We start from the raw sequence: 25,067 nt of genomic DNA, 5'->3' as shown, positions 1-25,067 counted from the left end.
CTGTTTCATCAATTTCCAAGTACCATAAAACTGTTTCTTGTTAGTTTCATGTCTACTTAGTTACAGTATCTGTTTGAAAATTGTTACTTTTAGTAAGTAAGAAACTTCTGAAGAAGTAAGAAGAATTTGAGATCATAATTCTCTTTGGTTCTGTACATTTTGCTGAGTTGCCAGTGGCCAGAATGTGACCTGTGAGGCTGTTGAATGAGCAACCACAGTTTTAAAATTATTTGCAGTGTTCTACAGGTGTTCTGTGTTTTAACTTTTAGTCTAGGAACTTGTTAAAAATTTCTCAATGAAATCACTTACTCGGATTAGGGTTTTATAAGTATTTGTTCCTATAACATCTCCTTCTTTTTTCTTTTCTTTTTATATACATGATTACTTGGAATACTCTTTCCCTCCTTTTTTACATGTTTTGTTTGTATTATTTTCCACTCTGTGAAATGATCCATTAACTTTGCTCTGCCAGGCTCTCAATAAACAAGAGTGGGAAGATGGTGAGCCCACAGAGGCTGAGAAGGACTTTTGGGAAATGGCAGCCCTCGACTGCTACAACCACCTCTCAGAGTGGAAATCACTTGAGTACTGCTCTACAGCCAGTGTAGACAGTGAGAGCCCTCCCGACCTAAGTAAAATCTGGAGTGAAGCGTTTTATCAGGTGGGTAGAATTGTCTTTAGGTCACTGAAACCAATAGTTTAGATTGGTCCAGTGTCTTTGATTTAGTAAAATTGTATAAAGATACTTTAAAACAGGCAGTAGTTTTGAAGCATTTGAATATTCAGGTAGCTTGACTCTGTGGTCATACTTAATAGTGTTGAATCTCATCGTTTTAAAGTAAGTGTTTGTATGGTGTATAGCATGTGTATACCATTATATGTTATAGACTGTGATAGACAGTTTGCTCCAGGAAAGTTAGAATGAACTTGTGACTTTAAATGAGCATCATTATTCAACAGTACTGTGAAATTGGGGAAATTATATAATCACTTAATCACAATCAAAAAAAAAAAAACCTCAGGGAAGGGAGGGAGGGAAGGGGTGGTAGGGGGAAAACAATGGAGGGGGTAACAATGCTCAATAGGAAGTGTACGCATTACTCATGTAACTGTAACCCTCTGTATAGTATCTTCACAATATTAAAAAAAAAAGTAAGTGTTAACATCCGTGATGGAACCACATGGAAAGATACTTTCTGTTGCCTTTTGTACTACAGAGAAATCACTTGGCCTCCCTGGCCATCCCAGGAAATGATTACTGGCCCCTCATGCTCTGCCTGCCATTACCTTGACAGTTTGTAGCCTACATGCTAGTATCTTCAGCTAAGAGTAGGTCCTTTCATTTTTTTTTTTTGTAGTACTGGGATTTGAATTTAGGACTTATACTTGCTAGGCAGTTGTTCTATCACTAAGCCATGACTGGTTATTTTAAGATAGGGTCTCACTTTGTGCCCTGGCATGCACTTAAACTATAATACTCCTATTTTTGTTTCCCGCAGTAGCTTAGGTGACATGTGTATACATGTGTATCCATCCAGCGTTTTCCTGCAAAGTGGAGTTTAGTGGACTTTTCTGCCTGAGCTAGCCTGTCACTGCAGTGTTCTTATCTCAGCCTCCTATGCAATTCAGATGACAGGTGTGCACCATTGTCCTCAGCTATTGGCTGAAATGGAAGCTTACAAAATTATTTTCCTCAGACTGGCCTTGAATCATGATCCTCCCTATCTCTGCCTCCCAAATAACTAGGATTACAGGTTTAAGCCACTAGTGCCTGGCTAAGATCCCATTTAAATTTTTTTTGATAGAACATATTCCTGAAAAGTTTGATGGTTATAAAAGAAGCCATATTAGATTAATTTTATTTTGAAATTTTGACCTGTAAAATTATTCCAAAGGATAAGTAGAAATTAATGATCGGACAATTTTTATGTTCCTCAGGAGACCTATCTACCGTACATGATTCGCAGCAAGCTGAAACTCCTGCTTCGAGGAGAGGGAGACCAGTCCTTGCTGACGTTTATGGATCAGGCCATGGGCAAGGAGCTGCAGCAGGTTCTCCTAGAGGTTCAGTACAGTCAGGAGTTGAGTCTTCTCTACATATTGCAAGATGATGTTGACAGGGCCAAATATTATATTGAAAATGGCATTCAGATTTTTATGCAGGTAATACAAATAGATCTGTCTGAAATATACCATTTTTATGGAAATTTTAAAAGTCAGTAAACTCATAAAAAATGAATAGGCCAAGTTTGTATGTATCATTGTATACCACCCATTTCCTTCTTTTGTCCTTAAGTATTTTCACTGTTTTTATCTTTAATGTCTTTTTAAATTGTATTTTTTTTCCATTGTCAAAGTTCCATTGTGGGTTTTTCTTTCTTTGGGTTTTCTCTTTTCCACACGGTTAAAGAAGTCTCAGTCTAGCCTTTTACCTGTAAAAGTTCGATGGCTTTGTGGAGAAGAACATGGGTTGATCCTTCTTACTTTCCTGAGTCTTCTGCTTACCTATTGTGAGGGAGAATCATGTGTAAAGTCTACCTCCAATATTTTATCACTGGCATATGTATCATAGATACAAATGTATACATTATTTTCATCATTTCAAAGTGGCTTCTATGCTTGGCAGTTTTACATTTTAGAATGTAGTTATATTTAAAAGTTGGGTTGGGAATGTGGCTTAGTGGTAGAGTGCTCATCTAGCATGCATGAAGCCCTGGGTTCGATTCCTTAGTACCACATAATCAGAAAAAGCCAGAAGTGGTTCTGTGGTTCAAGTGGTGGAGTGTTAGCCTTGAGCAAAAGAAACTCAGGGACAGTGCCCAGGCCCTGAGTTCAAGCCCAGGACTGGCAAAAAAAAAAAAAGTTGGTTTAGACTTGGAATGTAGTAGAAAACCTGACTCATATTATTAAGACCCTAGATTCCATTCTCAGCATAGAGAGATAGATAGATAGATAGATAGATAGATAGATAGATAGATAGATAGATAGATAGATAGATAGATCTATAGATATACAAATAGATGTACAAATAGAGATGGTAGTCTGATTATATTGATTTTGTTGCTATTGTTGAACTAAAATATGATTGCATGCCTAGAATTGTTAGACAGTTTTAAACCATGTAGTAATTGTTCCTATGACCTAATTGTTAACAACTCTAAAACACTGCATAGTTAATGTGTAAGTTATTTGCTGTATTTCTACATTAAAAAACATTTAAAAAATTCAGGTAATAAATAGGCTTATGACAAATGCTAAATACCTTTTCTTTATCCTAGAATTATTCTAGTATTGATGTTCTCTTACATAGAAGTAGACTTGCAAAATTACAGTCTATACAAACATTAACAGAAATTCAGGAGTTCATCAGCTTTATCAGAAAAGAAGGTAATGCTTTTTTTATTTTCCATTCTTTTTCCTGTCTAAATGTGGATGAGTACCTGCTTTTCTTTTGTTTACTGCAAGAACAGACTTAATGTATGGATTGGAAATTGCCTTGAATTTGTTCTACAAACGTGTGTTGAGCTCATTGGAATAAGTGTATAAAATGACAAATACTGCTGTGGGCACTAGCTATGCAAAGCTAAACAAAACATTATTTGTCTTGAATAAGTATTTAGAATGGTGGATGATTCTATGTCATGAGTAAGTGTGGACCTTGGCGGCAGGGCCTGCTCTGCTCTGAGAGGGCGGAAGGCTTTTGTTGGAGGGGCCCATGGGGCCCAATTGCAGAGTGGAAGAGAGCTTGCAGAAGCCCACTTTGCAGAAAGTTGCATTGTTGGGTGCCTGAGAGGGAGACCATTAACCAGAGAGGATGACTGGAGGTAATATGGGAGAAGGCTGTAGGGGTCACTGGGTCTGTGTGATCTCAAGCAGTTTTATCCTGGTACTTATGAGAGAGGGGCTACCTAAGAGTCTGAGAAAGAGAGAGAGACAGAGACAGAGACAGACGGAGACAGAGACAGAGACAGACAGAGACAGAGACAGACAGAGACAGAGACAGAGAATATCTTTCCGAAGGAAAAGTCAAAAGTCTTAATGATTATAAAAGTCTCAATTATAAATTATAAGTCTAACAATGCTTGATAAGAAATGTACTCATTATCTTGCCCATGTAATTGTAACCCTTCTGTATGGTATTTTCACAATAAAAATTATGTCTATTTCAATTTTTGTTCTAAATGATTAAAAGTAATTATAAATGAGAATTAAATTTCAGGATTGTTGGAGTGGCTCAAGTGGCAGGTAGGTACTTACCTAACAGTATGAGGCCATAGATTCAGATCTCAGTTATACCAAAAACAAGTGAGCAAATAACAAACTTTTTCAGGATACAAACAAAAATCAGTTTTCTTGTCTTCCTCAATGTTCCTTGCTGTAAATTTAAAATATTAAGTGCTTTTCACAGTTTGAGTTTGTTAATCTTTTAAATCTGGATTACCTTGATCCTGTAACAACTTTATGAGATATATTTCTTTTAATTTTATATGTCATATAGTATTCCTAATGTTTGTTTTCAGGCAACAGAAAGAGAAAACTGGACTGGAGCTTGATTAAAAAAAGCTCTGAGCAAAAAAACCCAGGGAGAGTGTGACGGCCTGAGTTCAGGTCCCATTACCAGCATAAAAAAAATGAAGGAAGGAAGGAAGGGAGGAAGGGAAACAGCAGCAAATAAGAGGGAAAACTAAAACCTTAAGCATTATAGTGAAAATTTAAATTCTGTGAAGATTATGGAACTCTTTTAAGATCTGTGAAGCTAGATTATTTTAGATATTAGAAATGTACCCAGACCAGGTTCATATCCCCTAGTTAAACATAGTGTTAAGTCTCCAACCTAAATTGTAGTATTCGCATTAATGTAAACAAAGATTATAGCCCTGTGTCAATTCAGATCAGATTTGTTTGTTTTATGGTTCATGGGCCTTGAACTCAGGGTCTGGGTGCTGTCCCTGAGCTCTTTTGCTCAAGGCTAGCCCTCTACCACTTTGAGCCACAGCTCCACTTCCAGTTTTTTGGTGGTTAATTGGAGATAATTGGCTTTACTGTACAGGCTGGCTTTTAACCGTTATTCTCAGATCTCAGCCTCCTGAGTAGCTAAGGTTATACATGTGAGCCCCCAGTGCCAGGCTCCAGATCAGATTTTTGTCTTCCACAAAATTAACTGTTCCCTTGTGAAAATCTCCTTGTTTTTGAATGCTATGAAATTTCAAAATCATAGAATAAAGGATTGGGGATTTGTAAAAAGTTTTGTATGAATTTACTTCTCTTTTTTCTTTTTCTTTTTTTTGGGGGGGTGGTCCGGTGGTGGGGCCTGAACTCTGGGCCTGGGCGCTGTCCCTTAGCTCTTAAGCTCAAGGCTAGCGCTCTACCACTTGAGCCACAGCACCACTCCCGGCTTTTTTCTTTTTGCTTATGTGATGCTGAGGAATCGAACCCAGGGCCTCATGCATGCAAGGCAAGCGCTCCACCACTGAGCCACCTTCCCAGCCCCTATTTCTCTTTTTTCTATATCCACAAATGATTAAATTTAAGTATCAGAATACTATAGTGATTTGTGTTGCTTTTGTGAAAGAAATTTTTTTCTTTCTAATTTGGACAAGGAATTAGACCTAGTTTCAACTTACTAATGATGACTCCATTCTGACAGTTGGTTTTTATCATTTAACTGTGGGTGTGAGCATTCTCTAATATTATTTTTAGGTAATTTATCATCTCAAGTTGCCCTTAAGAGACTTCTAAAAACTTGGACAAACAGGTACCCGGATGTTAAAATGGACCCCATGAACATCTGGGATGATATTATCACAAATAGGTAAGTTGTGATCTTTTTAAGCCAAATGTGGCTTCTTTAGCAAAACTGTCATAATGGTTCTTCTAACCATGGCTTAGAAAAACATGATATTTGAGCCAATTGTACCTTTCTTTCATGCTGATTAGTCACATTAAGTTCTGACAAAACTGGATTTGCAGTACATTATCTTCACTTACTCCTTGGGGGGATTTTTGCCCACTCATTGTGGAAGAATTGGGTGTTGATGGTTGGTGGGGATGACCCCTCACCACAGACTTAGGTAGTGTTATGACAGCAGGAAAGAATGCTGCATAATGAGTTTTTATTGTTCTGGTTTTAAAACTTGGGTTCTTGACTACCCTGCTTTTTGCTTCACAACTCTTTTTTTGTTTGTTGGTTGGTTGGTTTTTGGTGCCAGTCCTGGGGCTTAAACTCAGGACCCTGGACACTGTCCTTGAGCTTTTGTGCTTATGGCTAGAGCTCTACCATTTGAGCCGCACTTCTACTTCTGAATTCTTTGGTGTTTAATTGGAGATTCTTGATTCTGGATGCTGGATTCTTGATTCTACTCAGCTTTCTGAGTAGCCTGGGGTTACAGGTGTGAGCCACTGCCACCCTGCTTGCCTGACAGTTCTTTTATTGAGTTGTGTTCACTTCCCAAGGTCTGAGTTTTTATTAATCTTGGGGGATCTAGAGGGACATTTACTGTGTCCTTAGGGAAGAGGCCGTTGAGTTAGAGAGTTTGTACATTATTTGTGCAAATATCCTTGAGGAAATAGGGCTTAAGGACTCTGATGTCAGTTGTCACTTCCATTATTTCCTCTATTTATGTAATTTTAATTTTTTACTTTGAGATAAGTTCTTGTGGAAAAGTTGCAAAAAATGTAGAAACCTCTTGTGCTTTTTTTTCAAGTATACAATTAAAATTTTTTGATATTTTATCACATTTTTTAAATTGGTGGTGTGGGAGTTGAACTCAGGGCCTTGTAATTGCTAGGGTCTTGTAATTTCTACCACTTGAGCTATGTATCCAACCCCTTTTTTCATTGGTTATTTTCTAAGTAGGTTCTTTCTTTCTGTTTGAGCTCCAATTCTCCTACTTGTCTTTTTTGCCAGGGATGCTGGGCTTGTACCACTGTGCCAAGCCATTGTGCTTCCCCCAGAACTGGGATAGCAGACTCCTGCCAGTAGGCCAGCCATCAGTGAACATGAAATTCCATGAACTTAGTTATGCCCAGGCTGACTTTGAAGTATGATCTTTGATCTCTGCCTCTCAAATAACTAGAATTAACAGGCCTGAGCCACCCAGGCCCTGCTCACATTAGGTTTTTTTTTTTTTTTAATTTTCTTCCTTTCTTCTATACCTACTATTTATTTTCTGAACCATTTGCATGTAAGTTGCATATATGTCTCTTCATTCTTTATGTGCTCATGTACATTTCCAAAGAGCATGCTTTTATATAAGCATAACAATCAATTTAAGTGCCCATTTTCAATCTGTGGACTAGTTTCAGTTTTGTCACTGTCCTATTAGTGTGTTCTGCAGTATTCTCCCCATCTTCTTCCTATAGGACAGGATGCATTTCAGAACCACAGACTGTATTTAGTTCTGTCTTTTTAGTGCACTTTATTTTGGAATAGTTCCTTAGGCTTTCTCTCTTTCATAACATTGATACTTCTAAAGAGCATTTCTCACTGTGTCTTACGTTTCTCAATAATGAGATTTAGTGTTCTACCCCTAACCAGAACACTCCGCAGTTCTTCTCAGACTGTCATGTCACATGTGGGCCACATAGCATGCATTTGCCTTTTTCTGTGAAAGTCATTTCGAATACCTGCTAAAATGTTGTCTGGTTTCTCCATTTCTTTCTTTCTTTCTTTCTTTCTTTTTTTGTCAGTAGTGAGGCTTGAACTCTGGGTAATGTCCCTGAGCTTGTCAGCTCAAAGTTAGCGCTCTACCTCTTGAGCCACAGCACCACTTCCAGTTTTCTGAGAGATTTATTGGAGATAAAAGCCTCACAGACTTTCCTGTCTGGGCTCTCTTTGAACCACAATCCTCAGATCTCAGCTCCCTGAGTAGCTAGATTACAGGCGTGAGCCACTGGCATCCGACTCCATTTCTTTTTCTTTGCAACCAGTAAAAGATTAATATGGAAGATGCTTTGAGATATGCAGATGTCCTCTTTCTCATGAGATTTACCATCTCTCTTTCACATGACTGGATGATTCTTAGCTTATTTGACTTCTTGACACCTGTGTTTGCAAATTGGCAATTTCTGACTTCAACACTTGTTCCATGCTTGTTAATGTACGTCTTATTATAAGGAAGAGTTCTCCCACTCCACATTCATTATTTTTTAAACTATCAATATAGGCTCATAGGTTCAAATTTTATTGAATAAGATACTACTTTCCTTAGATATTTCATGTTTAGATGGTCTCAGATTGCATGTTTGAAGTCTAGGTTTTGTCAGCTTTGTCACACAGTAGAAGATAGGGTGTGCATGGAAAGTCAGGTTGTGCTCAAGCATTATTAGTAAGAGGAACTGGAGAACTCTCAGGATAGGAGAAGGAATTGCATTGCAGCCAGGCAAAGGGAGAGTACCTCCCTGTCTGAACTAAGTCAGCCCAGAGAGGCTCACTGTTGGCAGTTAGGCAACATTTGGGATACATAGGAAACACACTTTAGTTTCTGGTGGTCCAAACCAAGTCTGGATGGGCACAGCAGACTAATTGTCAGGTAGGAGCTACCACCCTAATATAAGCTCTAGAGCAAGTTTGGGTCGTAACAGCCATTTACATCAAAGCGGATGGTCCATATCAAAATAGCTGATTCACTTTAAGATATGTCTATCTTGGGTCACTTTTGTCAGTGCCCAAATCTGCTGCACCTTCAAGGATATGCTGTTGTGATCTGATAGATGTTCAATGGGTAGGGCACGCTGCTTATAGGGCACTTTGTAGGAGCTCTATGGAGGAAGATCATGGAGGGGCTCTTTGTTCCTGATATAGATTTACAGCTTCTCTAGTGTGAAAGACAGCCACAGTGGTTATGCTTTCTGCAGAACCAGACAGGTCAAGTACTCTGGCTATGTCTCCTATGTCTGCCTATTTTTGTCCTTCTCTCTCTGTTTCTTTGTGTCTGTACCTGTTTCTCACACAGACACATAAACATACACAGATAACTACAGAGACCCAACAAAGATCAGCTCATAGCCTAAGAACCTCCTAACTACCACTAAGCCAAGATGTTATCTCAGGCCTTTGGGAAATCAAGAACAGCACAGCCTACGCCAGTCTTGCTCTTACCCTTCTCCTTCACTAGCCCAATCCCAAGGTCTTCTGTGAGCCCCCATCTGGGCTGCCCTAGCCTTGCTGAGACACATGTGACTGGTATTTAAAAGACTGTCTCCTCATTGTCTGGATCGAGGTCTAGAACAGACACTAGACAGTGTCCTGTAGGCAGGTCACCACTTGACTGATGTATGCATGGAAGTGACACAGATGCTCAAAAATGTTATGCAGTCATTTTAAAATTTGACTTGCAACTTGAAAGGTGACAGAGAAGGTGACATCAGTGACAAGCATGTCAGATCAGCTCTAGAAGGTCCACATATCACCTGCTTGTAGGGTTAGGGTGCCTTACATGACAGGGCTCTGATGTCTGGAAATATGCTAGCAGCCACAATTAAGTATAAACGCTACTTGGATCCTCTGACCCCTGGTCCTTCTCAGCATCCCCGGCTGAGGACAGAATTGCAACTCCCAGGAGTCTTTGTGTTTGACCAGGCCAGCCAACCTGAGATTTTCCTTTATTATTGGCTGCTAGTAACTTGATTATGATGGTCTACATATGATTTTATCCCATTTGAGTTTACTGAGCTGTTTTTTTTGTTTTTCTTTTTTGGTCCTGGGGCTTGAACTCTGGGCCTGGGCACTGTCCCTTAGCTCTTCAGCTCAAGGCTAACATGCTACCACTTGAGCCACCGCATTACTTCCAGTTTTCTGGTGCTTTATTGGAGATAAGAGTCTCACAGACTTTCCTGCCCAGGTTGGCTTTGAACCATGATCCTCAGATCTCAGCTGCTGAGTAGCTAGGATTACAGGTGTGAGCCACCGGCGCCCAGCTCTGAGCTCTTTTCTTTATTCTTAAAATTATCTTTAAGTACTTGTACAGAGGGGCTTCAATTAAGCATGTCAATTTATGTGAACATTGCATGTTCTTCAGTGTCTCAGCATCATTCTCTCCCCATTTACCCCAACCTTACCCAGCTCTCAAGTTTTACCGAGTGTCTTGAATCTGTATATATCACCAAATTTGCAGCGATTTCTCTCACTATTTGTTCAAATACTGTTAATCCTAATCAGATGTTTTGATATAGTTCAATAGGTCTGTGTATATTTCATTCAGTCTTTTTTTAGGGGGGAGGGTAGTAGGAATTCAGTTGTGAGACTTGAACTCTGGGCCAGAGTGTTGTCCCTCAGCACTTCAGTTCAAGGCTAGCACTCTACCGAGCCACAGTTCCACTTCCGTTTTTTGGGTGGTTAATTGGAGATAAGACTTTCCTGCTGGGCTGGCTTTGAACTGTGATCCTCAGATCTCAGCCTCCTGAGTATCTAGGATTACAGGTATGAGCTCTGGTACCCAAACAATCTCTTTTTTCTTTATTATTTATTTATTTTATTTATTTTGTTTTATTTTTTATTGTGAAAATACTGTACAGAGGGGATTTTCTTTATTCTTTAGACTAAACCTCTATTGACTTGTTTTGAGGCCTGTTGACCTGCCATTTCCCTCCATTTTCTTCATCTCTATTGAGCTTGTCTAGTCTAAGTTTTTTATATGAGGTACTTTAGTTTTCACTTGTAAAGTTTACATGTTTTTCTTTGGCTGTATAGAGGTATCCATCATTTTCAATGTGTATTTGGGGGGGGCATATTTAAAGTAGCTGCCTTAAGGAACTTGTATGATTCTTCTGACACATGAGTCTTTTAGATACTATCAGCTAAATCTTTTTCCGCTGAAAATTGATACAATTTCTTGATTCTTCTGATCAGTTAATTTCGAATTATATCATGGCAATTGTGAATGTTCTCTTGGGTAGACTGGTTTCTTGTGTAATTCTCTGGCAAGTAATCAGCCCAGTTCTATTTGGAAAGATGGCCAGAGAGGCTGTCTCTTGCCTCTCTTGGTTCAGACCTCAGTCTGGCTTTAAGTCATTATCATACACTGTTTTGAGTCTTCCCTGCACTTTCATGTCTCCATAGGCTGAGACCTGGATGGTTCATGCATAGAGCTCATCTCTGATTGTTATGATCTCTCACATTCATGCTATTCCTACAGTCCAGTCTCTTCTGGCTCCTTTTGGGGCTTCTCTGGGCAGAAAGCACAGTCACAGAATCTCAGTCGCTCACATTGCCACATCATTCCATAATGGCAGCCAGCTTCCTGCACAGAAAAGCAGAAGAAAAAAGATGTGAGAAACTCATCCCAGTAGCAGAACCTTCTCCCAGTTTTGATTTCTTTGAACACAACAGCCTGAATATTTTATTTATTCTGTAATCAGGGAGTTGTATTTTGATTTTAGTGAGAGTTTCTAGTCATTACCAACAAAGAGCTGGACTCCTAGGGTTTTACTGCCACACTGGAGCCACAAGTCCATTCTTTCAGGGAAAAAAGGGCTCTGCGTCAGGCTCTGTTCTCACCAACATGCCACAAAAAAAAAGCGCCACATGTATGAAACTTCTCTATCATTGTTTCATTTATTTTTGCTCTCTGGGATTCCCTTGTCAGTTCTGCCGCCTGGATTTGGGTACCTCCCTGATGGCACAGGATATTCCATCTCATGAGATTTCCACTGTCCCTCTTATCATCCTCCTCTTTCTGTTATTGCAGGGCATGTTATTCATACTGATGAGTGAACAATTTTTTTTATTTAAGTAGCTGCACAAAGGGATTTCAATTCAACGTATCAGTAATATAGCAAGACCTCTGTCTCAAAAAGTTCCTGTATGAACAATAGAAAAAGGGATGAGCTCTTTTTCAATGTTGCTGACATTAAGTTAATGAAGATTACATTATTTGAACAAGGTTGTAAATGTAAATTATAATATGTAATTATAGATTTACTTGTGAAAATTTGAATTTATATAAAAACATGCAAATTGTAAATACTTAGCTATTACATATAAATTAAGTAATTTCTATAAGCTAATACTTAGGTTTTAGAATTCTTAGTGATTCTTTAATCTGTTTATTTCTTCATATTTTTTATGTTTGGGTATAGAACTGTAGATTGGAGCTAAAAAGAAAAATGGCTTTTGACACAACATAGAGTATGTTACTCAGGAATGGAAAAACCTTGTGAGTTTAAGTGCTTTGTGCAAGCAAAAACACTTCATGATATCTAGAAGATTCTGTTAATATATCCTTGTCCCTCTTTCAAGGTTTGGTTTATTAAAACGAGGAAAAATCTGGTTCCTAGCCTTAATAACTACAAAATTTCCATGTATAAGTGTTATCTAGTAGCTCCTAGAATATCTAGGATTTCTTTGATGAGTCTGATGTTAAGATTTGGTTCCCTTGTTTTCTGTAGGTGTTTCTTTCTCAGCAAACTAGAGGAGAAGCTGGCCATTCCAGATCATCACAGTATGGATGAAGATACTGATCCCAGTGACAGGGCAGAGGCATACAAGCCAGAGGAAGATGCTCGTTCCTTGATGCAGAGCTGCAGGTTCTCCATGAAAATGAAGATGGTAGAAAGTGCACAAAAACAGGTGGGTCTAGGCTACATAGAGAGACCTTGTCTCAAAAAGCAAACAAAGATAATACCATTTTTACAAAAGAAAACACTGCAACTGAACACAAAAATCAAACAACCTAGTTAAATAAATGGACAAAGAATTTAAATAGACATTTCTCCAAAGAAGATAGGAAAATAGCCATCAAGCACATGAAAAGATGCCCAGCATTAGTCACCATGGCAGTGCAAATGAAAGTCACTATGAGAGAGCAACCCATTAGTCAGGGTATAGAGAAACCAGTACTCTAGTGCCAGTAAAATGTTGTATCTGCTGTGGAAAAGGATGTGGCTATTTCAGTCTTGCCATCTATCCTAGCAATACCGCTCCTAGGCATAGACATAAAGACAGAAATTTGTATGCAGTTCACAGGAGATTACTCAGAATAATTGGGAAGGGAAACAACCAAAATGTCCACCAGTAGATGAATGGATAAGGAATACATGGTACATCTGTGAGCAGGTTATTATTTGATATAAAGAGGGATGAAGTACGACATGGATGAACCTAGAAAGCAAGCCAAATGAAAGAAGCCAGACAGAAATTTTTTCTGGTATCGTTTTGATGTAATGGCTGCCAGTGGCTAGGGACAATAGTTGGTGACTGCTATCCTGTCTTTAAGCTTATAAGAATGTTCTGGAATTAGATGGTGGTTGTCTGACTTTATAAATATAGTAAAAAAGAAACAACAAAAACCAAAACCAAAACTAATCCAAAATGAAAAGGCCTATTCCTTCTGAGCATTGATAGCTCACACCTTTAATCCTGGCTCCTCAGGAGGCTGAGAGCTGAGGTTTGGGCAGGAAAGTTCATGAGACTCTTATTTGCAACTAAGCATCAAAAGAGCCAGAAGTGGATCTGTAGCACAAGTGGTAGAGCACTAGCTTGGGGCAAAAAGCTCAAGGACAGAGCCCAGGTCCTGAGTTCAAGCTCTGGGACCAGGGCAAAAAAAAGAAGTTTATTCTTTAAATTTACATTATCCTTGTTATTAAAAAAAAAAAGATAGCTGAAGAAATGGACTGGCTGGTTCAATTCAAGGTCATGCAGAAAGAGAATCTCTTTGAAAACTTCCTTTGTAAAATAATTGTTTTTCCAAAGTGTCTGCTTGAATGTCTCCATGGCTTTTTCTTTTTCCTCTCTTCATATAGAGCAATTTTGCACTTGCCATGAAACTGCTGAGGGAGCTACATAAGGAATCCAAAACAAGAGACGACTGGCTGGTGAAGTGGGTGCAGAGCTACTGCCAGCTGAGCCACTGCCGGAGCCGCACCCAGAGTGCCCCCACGCAGGTCCTCACCGTCCTGAAAACCGTTTCACTGCTGGGTAATTATGTTGCTCTTGTCCATATTATTATGTTGCTCTTGTCCATATTATTATTGTTGCTGTTGTTACTAATTTTTTTAATTTTTTTTGCAGCACTGGGATTGAACTGAGGGCTTCATGCTTGTTAGGCAGGATATAATGAACTACACTCTCCATCCTTTTTGCTTTAGTAATTTTGGGGATAGGGTCACACTCTGTCTGGGCTAAGATATACTGTGATCCTCCTGTTCATGACTCCTGTTTATGGGTGGTATGGTAGCTTTATGTTGCTGTGCACTGATTTTTCTGTTGAGATACATTCCCATGGACTTCATTTGCCTAGGCCAGCTTGGAACCAGTATTAGCTTCCCACAGAGTTGGGATGACAGGTGTGTGCCACTACACTCTCAGTATTGATTGAGATGGGGTCTTAACAACTTTTTGCCTGTACTGGCAAATTTGAGATCCTCCCAATCCCCGCTTCTGTAGTAGATAAGATTATAGATGGGAGTTACTGGTGCCAAACTAAGTTTTGGATTTTTTTTTTTGTGTTATAGCTTCGAAAAACTTTTTTTTTTCTTTTTCTTTTTTCGGTCCGGTCATGGGGCCTGAACTCTGGGCCTGGGTGCTGTCCCTCAGCTCTTTAGCTGTAGACTAACTCTGTACCACTTGAGCCACAGCGCCACTTCCGGCTTTTTTTCTTTTTGCTTATGTGGTGCTGAGGAATGGAACCTAGGGCCTCTTGCATGCAAGGCAAGCGCTCTACCACTGAGCCACCTTCCCAGCCCCATCAAAAAATATTTTTGATGCTGTTTTTTCGGACATGTGGCAATGGAGTCTTAGTAACTCTTATAGGTACAGCAAAGGATGTCACAGAGAGAGATGTTATTTCTTTGAAAATAGAGCCAAAGATCTGGAGCCAGACAGCTACATATGCTGATGATGCTATCCAGATGATATTTACAGTTTCTATTTCCTTAATTAAAGTTTTTCTCTAGACCCTACTTCACCAAACTTTATGTTAGTGGTTTATTTGAAAACTTTAAGCTTACACATAAGTTGAAAAATACTAAACAAGAATTGTTTTCCTCTTAGTTCTGTTCTTTTCTTTCTTTTTTGCTGTCATGGGGCTTGAACTCAGGGCCTGGGCACTGTCTCTGAGCTTCTTTGGCTCAAGGCTAGTGCTCTACATTTGAGACACAGTGCCACTTCAGGCTTTTTTCTGTGTATGTGGTACTGAGGAATTGAACCCAGGGCTTCATGCATGCTTGGCAAGCACTCTGCCACTGAGCCACATCCCCAACTCAGTTCTGTTCTTTTCTTGATATAGCCTCTCTGCCTGAAGGGAGCAAAGTTTTCTTGGACATGGTTGGGTGTTCCGGTCCTGCCTCTGTGTGCTCAAGGGTATGGGGTGGCACTGCCCAGAGATGGAGCATGTGCCTGAGCTGCAGCCTCAAAAACAGAGCAGGAGGGGTCAGCACTCACTCTGTGTGACCCATGATTATTTGAGTCATTATAGGGACAGATTTGCTAATGCTAAGAGTATGAGCATACTTGCCTAACATCTGTGATGCCCAGGCTTTGATTCCCACACCGTAATCAAAGCAGTCCTGCAATTACAGGTTGTATTGCTTATAGTTTGTAACTGCTGTTTTTGGAACAGTCCAGTGTGTGAAGCACTGGCAGGAAGTGGTTGGTGGCAGGAAGAAGGGTGTACTCTTGCCAGGATTCCTGGAAGCACATGTTGTCACACTGCTGGATACTATAGGCCTAAGCCCTCCCCAGCACCATATGATCAAAAGTGTGACTAGGGTTTTAGGTGTGGCTGTTGTTTATCAGTTTTATGACACAGTATCAATTTAAAACTCTATTCCAAGGTATTATTGTGTATGCATAAAAGTATTAATAAGAGCTATTTTCTGTTATCCAAGGTGCTTGGATAAAATTTAGAATGGTGATGCTTGAATGAAAGATTTAATTACTAGTTTTAATTACTTGACTTCTGTGCAGTTACTTTTTTCTTTTTATCAATATCAGTGTTTATTTCAATTCCATTTATGTATATAGTGCCTCTTAGTTATAACCATGCCTCTGCTATCCTCCTTTCTCCCCTTTCTGCATCCCAAACTATTCTTAGCAAGTTTCCTTGTTCCATTTTCACACATTTTGAGTCTACTGTTTTGTCTTGTTACAGTTACTTTTAACAAAATTTTAATGGAAAATGTTTTTCCATTAATAAGTGAGTTTATGAAATTCTTGAACCAGCTCTTGAGGCCAGTTTTTCTGTGCTTCCAAGATTTATTTTAGTTAATACCTTAATAGCAAAAAACTTTTTTTTTGGTCGGGGGTGGGGCTTGAACTCTGGACCTGGGCACTGTCCCTGAGCTCTTCAGCTCAAGACGAGTGCTCTACCACTTGAGCCACAGCACCACTTCCAGAAAACAACTTTTATACACTGTGAATGGTTTCTATTTAGCTTAATATACTTCATTTTAAAAATTCTGTTTCTTGTTTTGTCTTTCTTAATCCAACAGAAGAGAACAACACATCAAGCTACTTAAGCAAAAATGTTCTGGCTTCCTGTGATCAGAACATTCTCTTGGGTACCACTTACAGGATCATGGCTGATGCTCTCAGCAAGGAGCCAGCCTGTCTTGCTGACATTGAGGAGAGCAAAGCCAGACGGATCTTGGAGCTTTCTGGATCCAGTACAGCAAGTACAGAGCAGGTAATAGAAATGTTTCTTGTTTGTGTGCAGTATGTCCTTCATGAGCACATAGACTTCAGGCCACAGGAAAATGACAGTGATAGCAGCATGTTGTGTTTTAAAAATAAGTTTGACAGCCATGCACAGCCAAGTTTCTTTTGTTGAAAATTGACATACTCCATCTGTTTCCTGTTTGTTTGAATGATACAAATGTTTCATGATTAAGACTGGGAACTTTGTGTTGTATTGATGTGGAGAGTCTTCCCTGAATTTCCTTAATGAAATTTTACCACTAGTCATCATTCAGATGTTCCTTCTTGTCTGTGGGACAAAACAGCCTGTTTTTGTAGTTAGTGTTGTCTAGCTTAGCTTTTTTCAAATCGCGTTGTGTTTTAATAGTAGCAACCTCCTCCTCATCTCACTGAGTCCTACCACACTTCAGTGGTGAGGTTTTGTCTTCTCACATGCTGACATCAGCAGTGTCTGCAGACAGACAGTATACGACACCAGCTTCCTTCCTTATCATAAATCCCCAGTGGTACTGCAGTGTCCTGCTGACCTGCCCTGGCTCTGTGTGGCTCATGGACTCTCTGGCTTTTTCTCTTTTGTTTGGCTGTCTGTTGTATGCTCAGGACTTTACTGGGAGATTATTCCTCCTCACAACTAGGACTGACTCCTTTTTCCTGATAACATAGCTTTTGGCATTAGTAGTTTATTTATTTTGTGATGGGGTCTTGCTGTGTTGTGCAGGCTGGCCTGAAACTCAAGTGATCGTCCTGTGTCAGTTGGAATGTTCAATGTTCCTTTGAAGTTACTGATTCCCATAGGCGGTGTGTATTCACAGGTGATCACTGGTCTGAACCAGAAAGCATTCTATCACCTTACCAAGGCTGTGCAGTCAGTGGAGGAGGAGGCCCAGTTGTCCTCCTGGGGCCATGGACCTGTGACTGGGATGACCAGCGCTTATATGATGCTGGCTGATTTCTGTGACCAGCAGCTCCGCAAAGTGGAAGAAAATGCATCCAGTGACTGTCAAAAGAAAAAATCAAGTTAGTGCTGCTATGTCAGTATAATGTCTGGGGGAAATTGTAGATGCTTTTAGTTTTCCATTTGTATTCCAATAACAGCTTTCTTGAAAGAAGTCTATTGTCTTTTTTGAAGTCAATATCATCTCCAGGCACGGCACCATGGCCTGCCTTTAAAGAGTCAAGTTGTCTTCTGTATATCCCTTTGATTTACTTTGGTTTATTTATTTACTTTTGATGTTGCTGGGATTTGAATGCAGAACCTTGTGAATAGTAAGTAAGTGCACCTCCCAAGCCCAAGGTGTTTTGAGATAGGGTCCTACTGTGTAGCCTAGGCTAGTCTGGAGCCCAGGATCCTGTGTTTTCATGTCCCAAGTGCTGGGATTATAGGTATCTGCACACTCCACTCATTTGCTTTATTTCTGCTGTGTGTTTGTGTGTATGAGTTGGTACTGGGGCTTTTGCTTAGGACCTTCCTTATAAGCTTGTTTTTTTTTTTTTTTTTTTTTGCTGATGGCTCATGCTCTACTGCTAGAGCCACACATACATTCTGGCATTTCTTTTTCTGGTTAATTGGAGATAAAAGTCTCATGGGCTTTTCTGTCTAAGCTGACTTAGAACCTCTATCTTCAGTTCTCAGCCTCTTGAGCTAAGATTTTAGGCATGAGACAAAGGTGCCCAACTTCCTCATATTTTTGTTTACAGTATTGATTCATATAGCTTGCCTTTTGTTCTGGGAATAAATTTAGTAATTAGCAGCTGACCACTATGCATATTGTGGTTCATGAAGAGTGGATACTCTAAAAGAAAAATTCAGCTTTCAGATACAAACACAAAAATGTATATGATGTTTGTTGATTAAAAGTAGTTGTTCAGGGCTGGGAGGGTAGTGATAGAGTGCTTCCCTAGCATACATGAAGCCCTAGGTTTGATTCTTCAGTACCACATAAACAGAAAAAGCTGGAAGTGGTGCTGTGGCTCAAGTGGTATAGTGCTAGCCTGGAGCAAAAGAAGCTCAGGGACATGCCCAGTTCAAGCTCCAGGACTGGCAAAAGAAAGAAAGGAAGGAAGGAAAGAAGGAAGGAAGGAAGGGAGGGAGGGAGGAAGGAAGGAAAAAGGAAGGAAGGAAGGAAGGAAAGAAGGAAGGAAGGGAGGGAGGGAGGAAGGAAGGAAAAAGGAAGGAAGGAAGGAAAGAAGAAGGAAGGAAGGAAGAAGGAAGGAAGGAAGGAAAGGAAAAAAAGAGAAGGGAAGAAAAGTAATTGTTCAAAAAGGGCATTACAACTGGGTTACCTATAATCCTAGCTACACTAGTGACTGAGATCTGAGGATCAAGGGTCAAGCCAGCCTGACAGTCAAATCTGAAAGACTCTTATCTCCAATTAACTTTAAAAAAAAAAAAAAAGCAAGAAGTAGAGCTGTGGCTCCAGTACTAGCCTTGAGCAAAAAAGTTAAGGGCAAGTGTGAGGCTCCTGAGTTCAAGTCCTAGTACTGGCATAAAAGAAAAAAGAACAATAGCATGATAAAAATAGCCAAAAGTTAAAATTGTTATCATTTGTCCTGTTGATAGCCTGTAAGTGGATGTGTTGATCATTGTTTTCCTATTTCTCTCCTTCAAAGTTACAGATTCTGTAGAACTGGAGACTTATCCGGCACTTGTGGTGGAGAAAATGTTGAGAGCTTTAAAATTAAATTCCACTGAAGCCAGACTCAAGTTTCCTAGATTACTTCAGATCATAGAACTGTATCCAGAGGAGACCTTGAGCCTAATGACAAAAGAGGTTGGTAACCTAGTGAATTTCCAGAACTTAATGAAGACACTCACATTAATGGCTCAAGTAGTAGGGCACTTGTATGGCAATTGCAAAGCCCTAGATTCAAATCCCAGTACCACCAAAACAAATGTAAAACAAATAAAAAGAACACATTAGTCAGTGCCTTGCACATGCTGCAGCTTTTTCCAGACAGCATTTAATTCCGCTACATTTTAATAACACAGAGAAAGTGTGTGTTTGCAATTACTCATTTTTCTCTATGGATATTTGTAACAATGCTACATCTGAACAAGTGCCCGAAGACATCAAGGACCCAAAAAGTTGTGTCTGGGGCAGAGACAAGCTGTTTTTTACAAGTATAGCCCACACGAATGAAGTTGCTGTCTGTAACATCTGTTGATGCCTTGTGTTCAGTTGTTACTTGGCTAAGGGAGATGACTAAGTTTGTTTGCATCCCACCTCCCACTGAGGCTAGTACTTGTTGATGGCACCATGCCCGCAGGACCTGAGTGAGGTGTTTGTGTGTGTGCACAGAGCAGCTTGCACTTCTGTCCGAGTTGCTCCTCAGCCTCCCTGGGACTGTACCTACTGGCTGGGCTCCTGTCCTGTGGGCACTGTCTGTGTGGGGAAGACTGTACCTGTGAAAGTGCACAGCTGTTGCTTTGGAGATTTTACAGAAAGATCTATCTTAGATTGATCTTTGGTCTGTCTTCGAAAATAGGACCAAGTTGTGATTTGAAAATATAAGTTCAGAAAGGCTTGACTGGCACACTGTTAAGTTTTATGTTATTTATTTATTTTCTGTGTTTTTCTTAGCATTGGAAATTGAACCCAGAGCCTTGCCCATAGGCTCTACTACCTGACCCACACCCTAGGCCTTTCTTTTATTTTTATTTTGTTTTTATGATAGAGTGAGTCTGCCTAGTCTAGCCTTGAACTCATGATCCTCCTGCCTCTGGCTCCCAAGTAGCTGGGATTACAAGTGTGAGCCACCACTCCTGCTGTGTTGCAAGTTCTTAAACAGTACTATCTCTGAGCTGTGCAGCTCTGGTATGGTTATCAGGGCTCTAACTGTACTTTTCACTTCCTGTGGATTTCCATTAGTAGGCTTTGCCAACAGGTCTTAAACAGAACAGTAAAGTAAATTCAGAAATACCAACTATGTGTTTTTTCTTTTTCTTTTGGCCAGTTCTGGGGCTTGAACTTCTGGCCTGAATGCTGTCCGGAAGTTTTTTTGCTAAGGTTAGTGATACCACTTGAGCCACACCTCTACTTCTGGTTTTTTGGTGGTTATTTGAAGACAAGAGTCTCATAGACTTTCCTGCCTGGGCTGGCTTTGAATCACAATCCTTAGATCTCAGCCTTTGGAGTGACTAGGATTACAGGCATGAGCTCCCTAAGTTCTTTTTGCTCAAGGCTAGCACTCTGACACTTGAATCACAGCTCACAGAGGTTAATTGGAGATAAGAGTCTCCTGAACTTTCCTGCCCGATCTTTGAACCTTGATCCTCAGATCTAAACCTCCTGAGTAGGTAGGATTACAGGCATGAGCCACCAGCTCGTGGCTATGTGTTTTTCTTAAAGATAAGTGAGGAGGTAATTAGGTAACGTTTATGGGCTTGATTTTTTTCCCTAATGTTTTATTTATGTGGAAAAATTCATTTTGAATTTGTGTTTTACACACCTTTACTCCTATCACAGGGGAGGTCTGGGCTAAATAGCAAGGCCCTATCTCCGAAAACTGAATGAATAGCTGACTTAGTTACTCAAACATTATTTAGTGTTGTTATGACAGACACCTTGTGGTCTAACTCCTGCTGTCTTCACACATTGCTGCCCTGTCCTCAGTTAACTAGGTACAGCTAGGAAGCTCCTTATGCTAGCATTGCAAGGTATATCAGGGTTTGCCTTGAAAATAGCTCCTTTAAAAAATTAGAGGAAAACATGCATACATTTTCAAATGACTACTAAGTTTAGAGACAAAGGCCAGAAGCTATTAAATGGAAGACATTTCTCTTTGTTTAATTTTAAATTTTATTGTAAAGGTGATGTGCAGAGGGGTTGCAGTTACCTGATTCAGGTAATGAGTACATTTCCTTTTGAACGGTGTTACCCCCTCCCTCATTCTTTCCCACTTTTTCTCCTCCCAACTTCCCTCCCACCAAAATTGTATAGTTCATTTACAACATAGTGTCCAGTGGATTTCACTGCTGAATTGGTTCACCTTTTGTCTTATCATTTCTGTGCTTCCTCTCCCCCTCCCTAAATCAGATAAACTTTTAGACCAGACAAAGGGTATAGAAATCAAAAGCAACAGACAGTAGGGAATAAATCAAAGAAAAAAGGAAAGAAGAAAAGAAAAAAAACCTGCAAACCTCTTACTTCCATTTCTTTGAGTTCTAAATGGAAGATATTTCAATATATATTATACCTAAAAGATCTGCCAAATGCCATAGGCACAATTTAAGAGAACACTAAGAAAAATAGATGAAACACAGAAAACTAACATCTGCATCTTCTGAAATAAGTGGTTACAAAAGACCAGTTGAAAATAGCTAACAGAAAGGTATATATCTCTGGCATATATACATGTACCCAGCTCTGTATGAGGTAGAAATGAGAAGATCACAATTTGAGGGTAACTCGGACAAAAAGACAGTAAGATCTTACCACAGTAAACGAGCTCATTGTGGTGGTTCACACCTTTAATCTTTCATCATAGCTAGGTAGGAGGTGGAGGCAAGAGGATGGTGGTTCATTGCCAGGCTCAGGCAAAAATACAAGACCACAACTGAAAAATAAAGTAAAAATAAAAGTGAGCTGCTGTTATAGAGTGAAATAGCTGGGTGTTGGTGGCTCACACCTGTAATCTTAACTATCCAGAAAGCTGAGATTTGAGCATCATGGTTCGAAGCTGGCCCTAGCAGAAAAATCCCTGTGAGACTATTATCTCCAGTGAACCACCAGAAAACTGGAAGTGGCACGTGGCTCAAAGTGGTAGAGTGCTAGCCTTGAGCAAAAGAGCTCAGGGACAGTGCCCAGGCCCCACGACCAACCAAAAAAAAGTGTGCTAAAGCTATGAAAAGCAGCAATATGTCAAGGCTGAATTCATTCTGGTAAACAAAGACTATGTGTTCTCTTGCACAGGAAATGTCTGGAAGAATACAGCAGTCACTTAATTGAAAGAAATCCAAGGAATATGAAATTTTATTTTGTATGCATGATGTTTTGGACAGATTTTAAGTATTTTGTTTATTATTAAATTTCAACTGTGTTTTAGATGTCTTGCATTCCTTGCTGGCAGTTCATTGGCTGGATCAGCCACATGGTGGCGCTACTGGACAAAGAGGAAGCTGTGGCAGTGCAGCCTGCTGTGGAAGAGATTGCCAGTCACTACCCACAAGCAATCGTCTATCCTTTCATAATAAGCAGTGAAAACTATTCCTTTAAAGATACTTCTGCTGGTCATAAGAATAAGGAGTTTGTGGCAAGGTGATATTTATAGAATATTGAGTTAATTGCATACTACAGAGTATAAAAAGGGTATATGGTAAAAGCAAACACACAGAAACAAATAGCTTTGAACTTTGTATGAAACAGAAAACTTTAGACATCTATTGGATCTATCTTCTCATCTCAGTGATCCTATGATCATGATTATGATCTTAGATAATCTGTTGAGTTAAGCAAAGTAAATGAGATACATATACTTGCGTGATTATATGTAGTTGTACAATAGTTATTATATGTATATATTATATCTATATGTATGTATATGCCTTGATCTTTGATTACCTAAACTTGTCAAATTTTTTATAGGATCAAAAGTAAGTTAGATCAAGGAGGAGTGATTCAAGATTTCATTAATGCCTTAGAACAGCTCTCCAATCCTGATCTTCTCTTTAAGGTAGGAGAACATGTTTTGACACATAAAAACAGACTTGCAGCCTGACTTGATTCTTAGTCTTTTTCTTTCCCTCTTTCTCTTCTTTTCACATAGGACTGGGTTGCTGATACAAAAGATGAATTAGGAAAAATTCCTGTAAATCAAAAAAACATTGAAAAACTTTATGAAAGAATGTATGCAGCTTTGGGCAACCTGAAGTCGCCAGGCCTAGGCCCCTTTAGAAGGAGATTCATTCAGGTGAGGAAGAACACAACTGCTATATTATACCACAGCCACATGGAAGATCACTATTCATGTTTGGTGGCTTGCTGACTGACAGTTCTGGCTTTAGAATGCCTGTTGAATTTATGAACTTGCTTTACTTCTTTCTGATGCTTTCTGCAAGGTACTGATAGAACATGTTTAGTTTGGATGGTGGCGGATAGGTATACAGAATTCTACTTGCTCATTCTGAGATTGGAAGGTTATGTAGCTTAATATTCCTTAGATGATTTGGATATTGGATCAAGAAAATATTTTGTTCTTAGTTGAGTTGATTAATATTCCCAAGCAGCACTGTGACACAGGAGTAGATGCTTGTAGATACAAAGACAGACTTAGTTTCTAAGGTCAGAGATTACATGACAACTACTTATAAAAATCTGCTCACAGAACAGTGCGATAAAGGATATATATTTTCAAAATTATTCTAGAGCCGGGCACTGGTAGCTCATACCTGTAATCCTAGCTACTCAGGAGGCTGAGATCTGAGGATTACAGTTCAGAGCCAACCAGGCAGAAGAGTCTGTGAGACTCTTGTCTCCAATTAACCACTCAGAAAACCAGAAGTGGCGCTGTGGCTCAAGTGGTAGAGCACTTGCCCTGGGCTGAAGAGCGCAGGGACAGCACCCAGGCCCAGAATTCAAGCCCCGTGACTGACCAGAAAAAAAAAAAATTTCTAGAGTTTGAAGGAAAACCATTGTGTTTGGAGGGAGTCCTGGGACAAGTGGAGCTTGCAGTGGGCTTGATGTGATTCCTCGCCTACATAGGCACATATAGGCACTGTCTCCAGCATGCTTTCCTCTTTAGTGCCTTCCCTGACCTTCCTCCTTCCAGTGGTCCAAAACATTTTCACCATTCATTTACACTGACTTGTTTCCCCCAGTCTTTGTCAAACTAACATTTATTCATGAAACATGAAGAGGAGCTGGGAAGGTGGCTCAGTGGTAGAGTGCTTGCCTTGCATACATGAGGCCCTGGGTTCAATTCCTCAGTACCACATAAGCAGAAAAAAGCTGGAAGTGGCGCTGTGGCTCAAGTGGTAGAGCGCTACCTTGAGCTGAATTGCTGAGGGACAGCGCCCAGGCCCAGAGTTCAGGCCCTATGACCGACCCCCCCCCCAAAAAAAAAAAATGAAGAAAGTTAAGGGCATAAAGGAGAAGTCCTGGCACTCAGGTTAGCAGTGTTGTCCAGCCCACCATCTTCAAGACAAAAGAGGATCTTCATACATTGTGGTTTTTTGTAAATAACTGCTTTGTAAGTAACTCAGGCCCTGAGATCAAGACCTCGTAGCAATGTGCCTGGGCTGGGCACTGTCCCCGAGCATTTGTGCTCAAGGTTAGCACTCTACACACTGGAGCTACGGCTCCACTTCCAGTGTTTTGATGGTTAATTGGAGATGAGTCATGGACTTTCTTGCCCTGGCTGGCTTCAAACTGTGATTCTCAGGTCTCAGCTTCATGAGTAGTTAGGGTTATAGGCATGAGCCACTGGCATCTGGTTG

The 25,067-nt window shown here is 39.9% G+C and overlaps 1 protein-coding gene across 1 annotated transcript in view; it reads left to right on the top strand.

Annotated features, from left to right (window-relative positions):
* Positions 1–25,067, top strand: part of Prkdc (protein kinase, DNA-activated, catalytic subunit) — a 170,971-nt gene that overhangs the window by 126,041 nt on the left and 19,863 nt on the right. Inside the window, exons 65-76 of the mRNA XM_069990688.1 lie at positions 473–661; positions 1,939–2,163; positions 3,279–3,387; positions 5,701–5,812; positions 12,388–12,568; positions 13,741–13,915; positions 16,429–16,622; positions 17,446–17,650; positions 19,244–19,404; positions 22,679–22,890; positions 23,218–23,305; positions 23,399–23,542. Of these exons, the coding sequence (XP_069846789.1) occupies positions 473–661; positions 1,939–2,163; positions 3,279–3,387; positions 5,701–5,812; positions 12,388–12,568; positions 13,741–13,915; positions 16,429–16,622; positions 17,446–17,650; positions 19,244–19,404; positions 22,679–22,890; positions 23,218–23,305; positions 23,399–23,542 (1,995 nt within the window). The remainder of the gene's footprint in view (positions 1–472; positions 662–1,938; positions 2,164–3,278; positions 3,388–5,700; positions 5,813–12,387; positions 12,569–13,740; positions 13,916–16,428; positions 16,623–17,445; positions 17,651–19,243; positions 19,405–22,678; positions 22,891–23,217; positions 23,306–23,398; positions 23,543–25,067) is intronic.

Source organism: Dipodomys merriami, unplaced genomic scaffold (assembly GCF_024711535.1).
Source record: "Dipodomys merriami isolate MVZ:Mamm:240054 unplaced genomic scaffold, mDipMer1.0.p SCAF_4, whole genome shotgun sequence".
In the NCBI taxonomy this organism is placed as follows: domain Eukaryota; kingdom Metazoa; phylum Chordata; class Mammalia; order Rodentia; family Heteromyidae; genus Dipodomys; species Dipodomys merriami.
The sequence above is the reverse complement of the archived record's forward strand: the minus strand, read 5'-3'. Positions and strand labels throughout refer to the sequence as shown.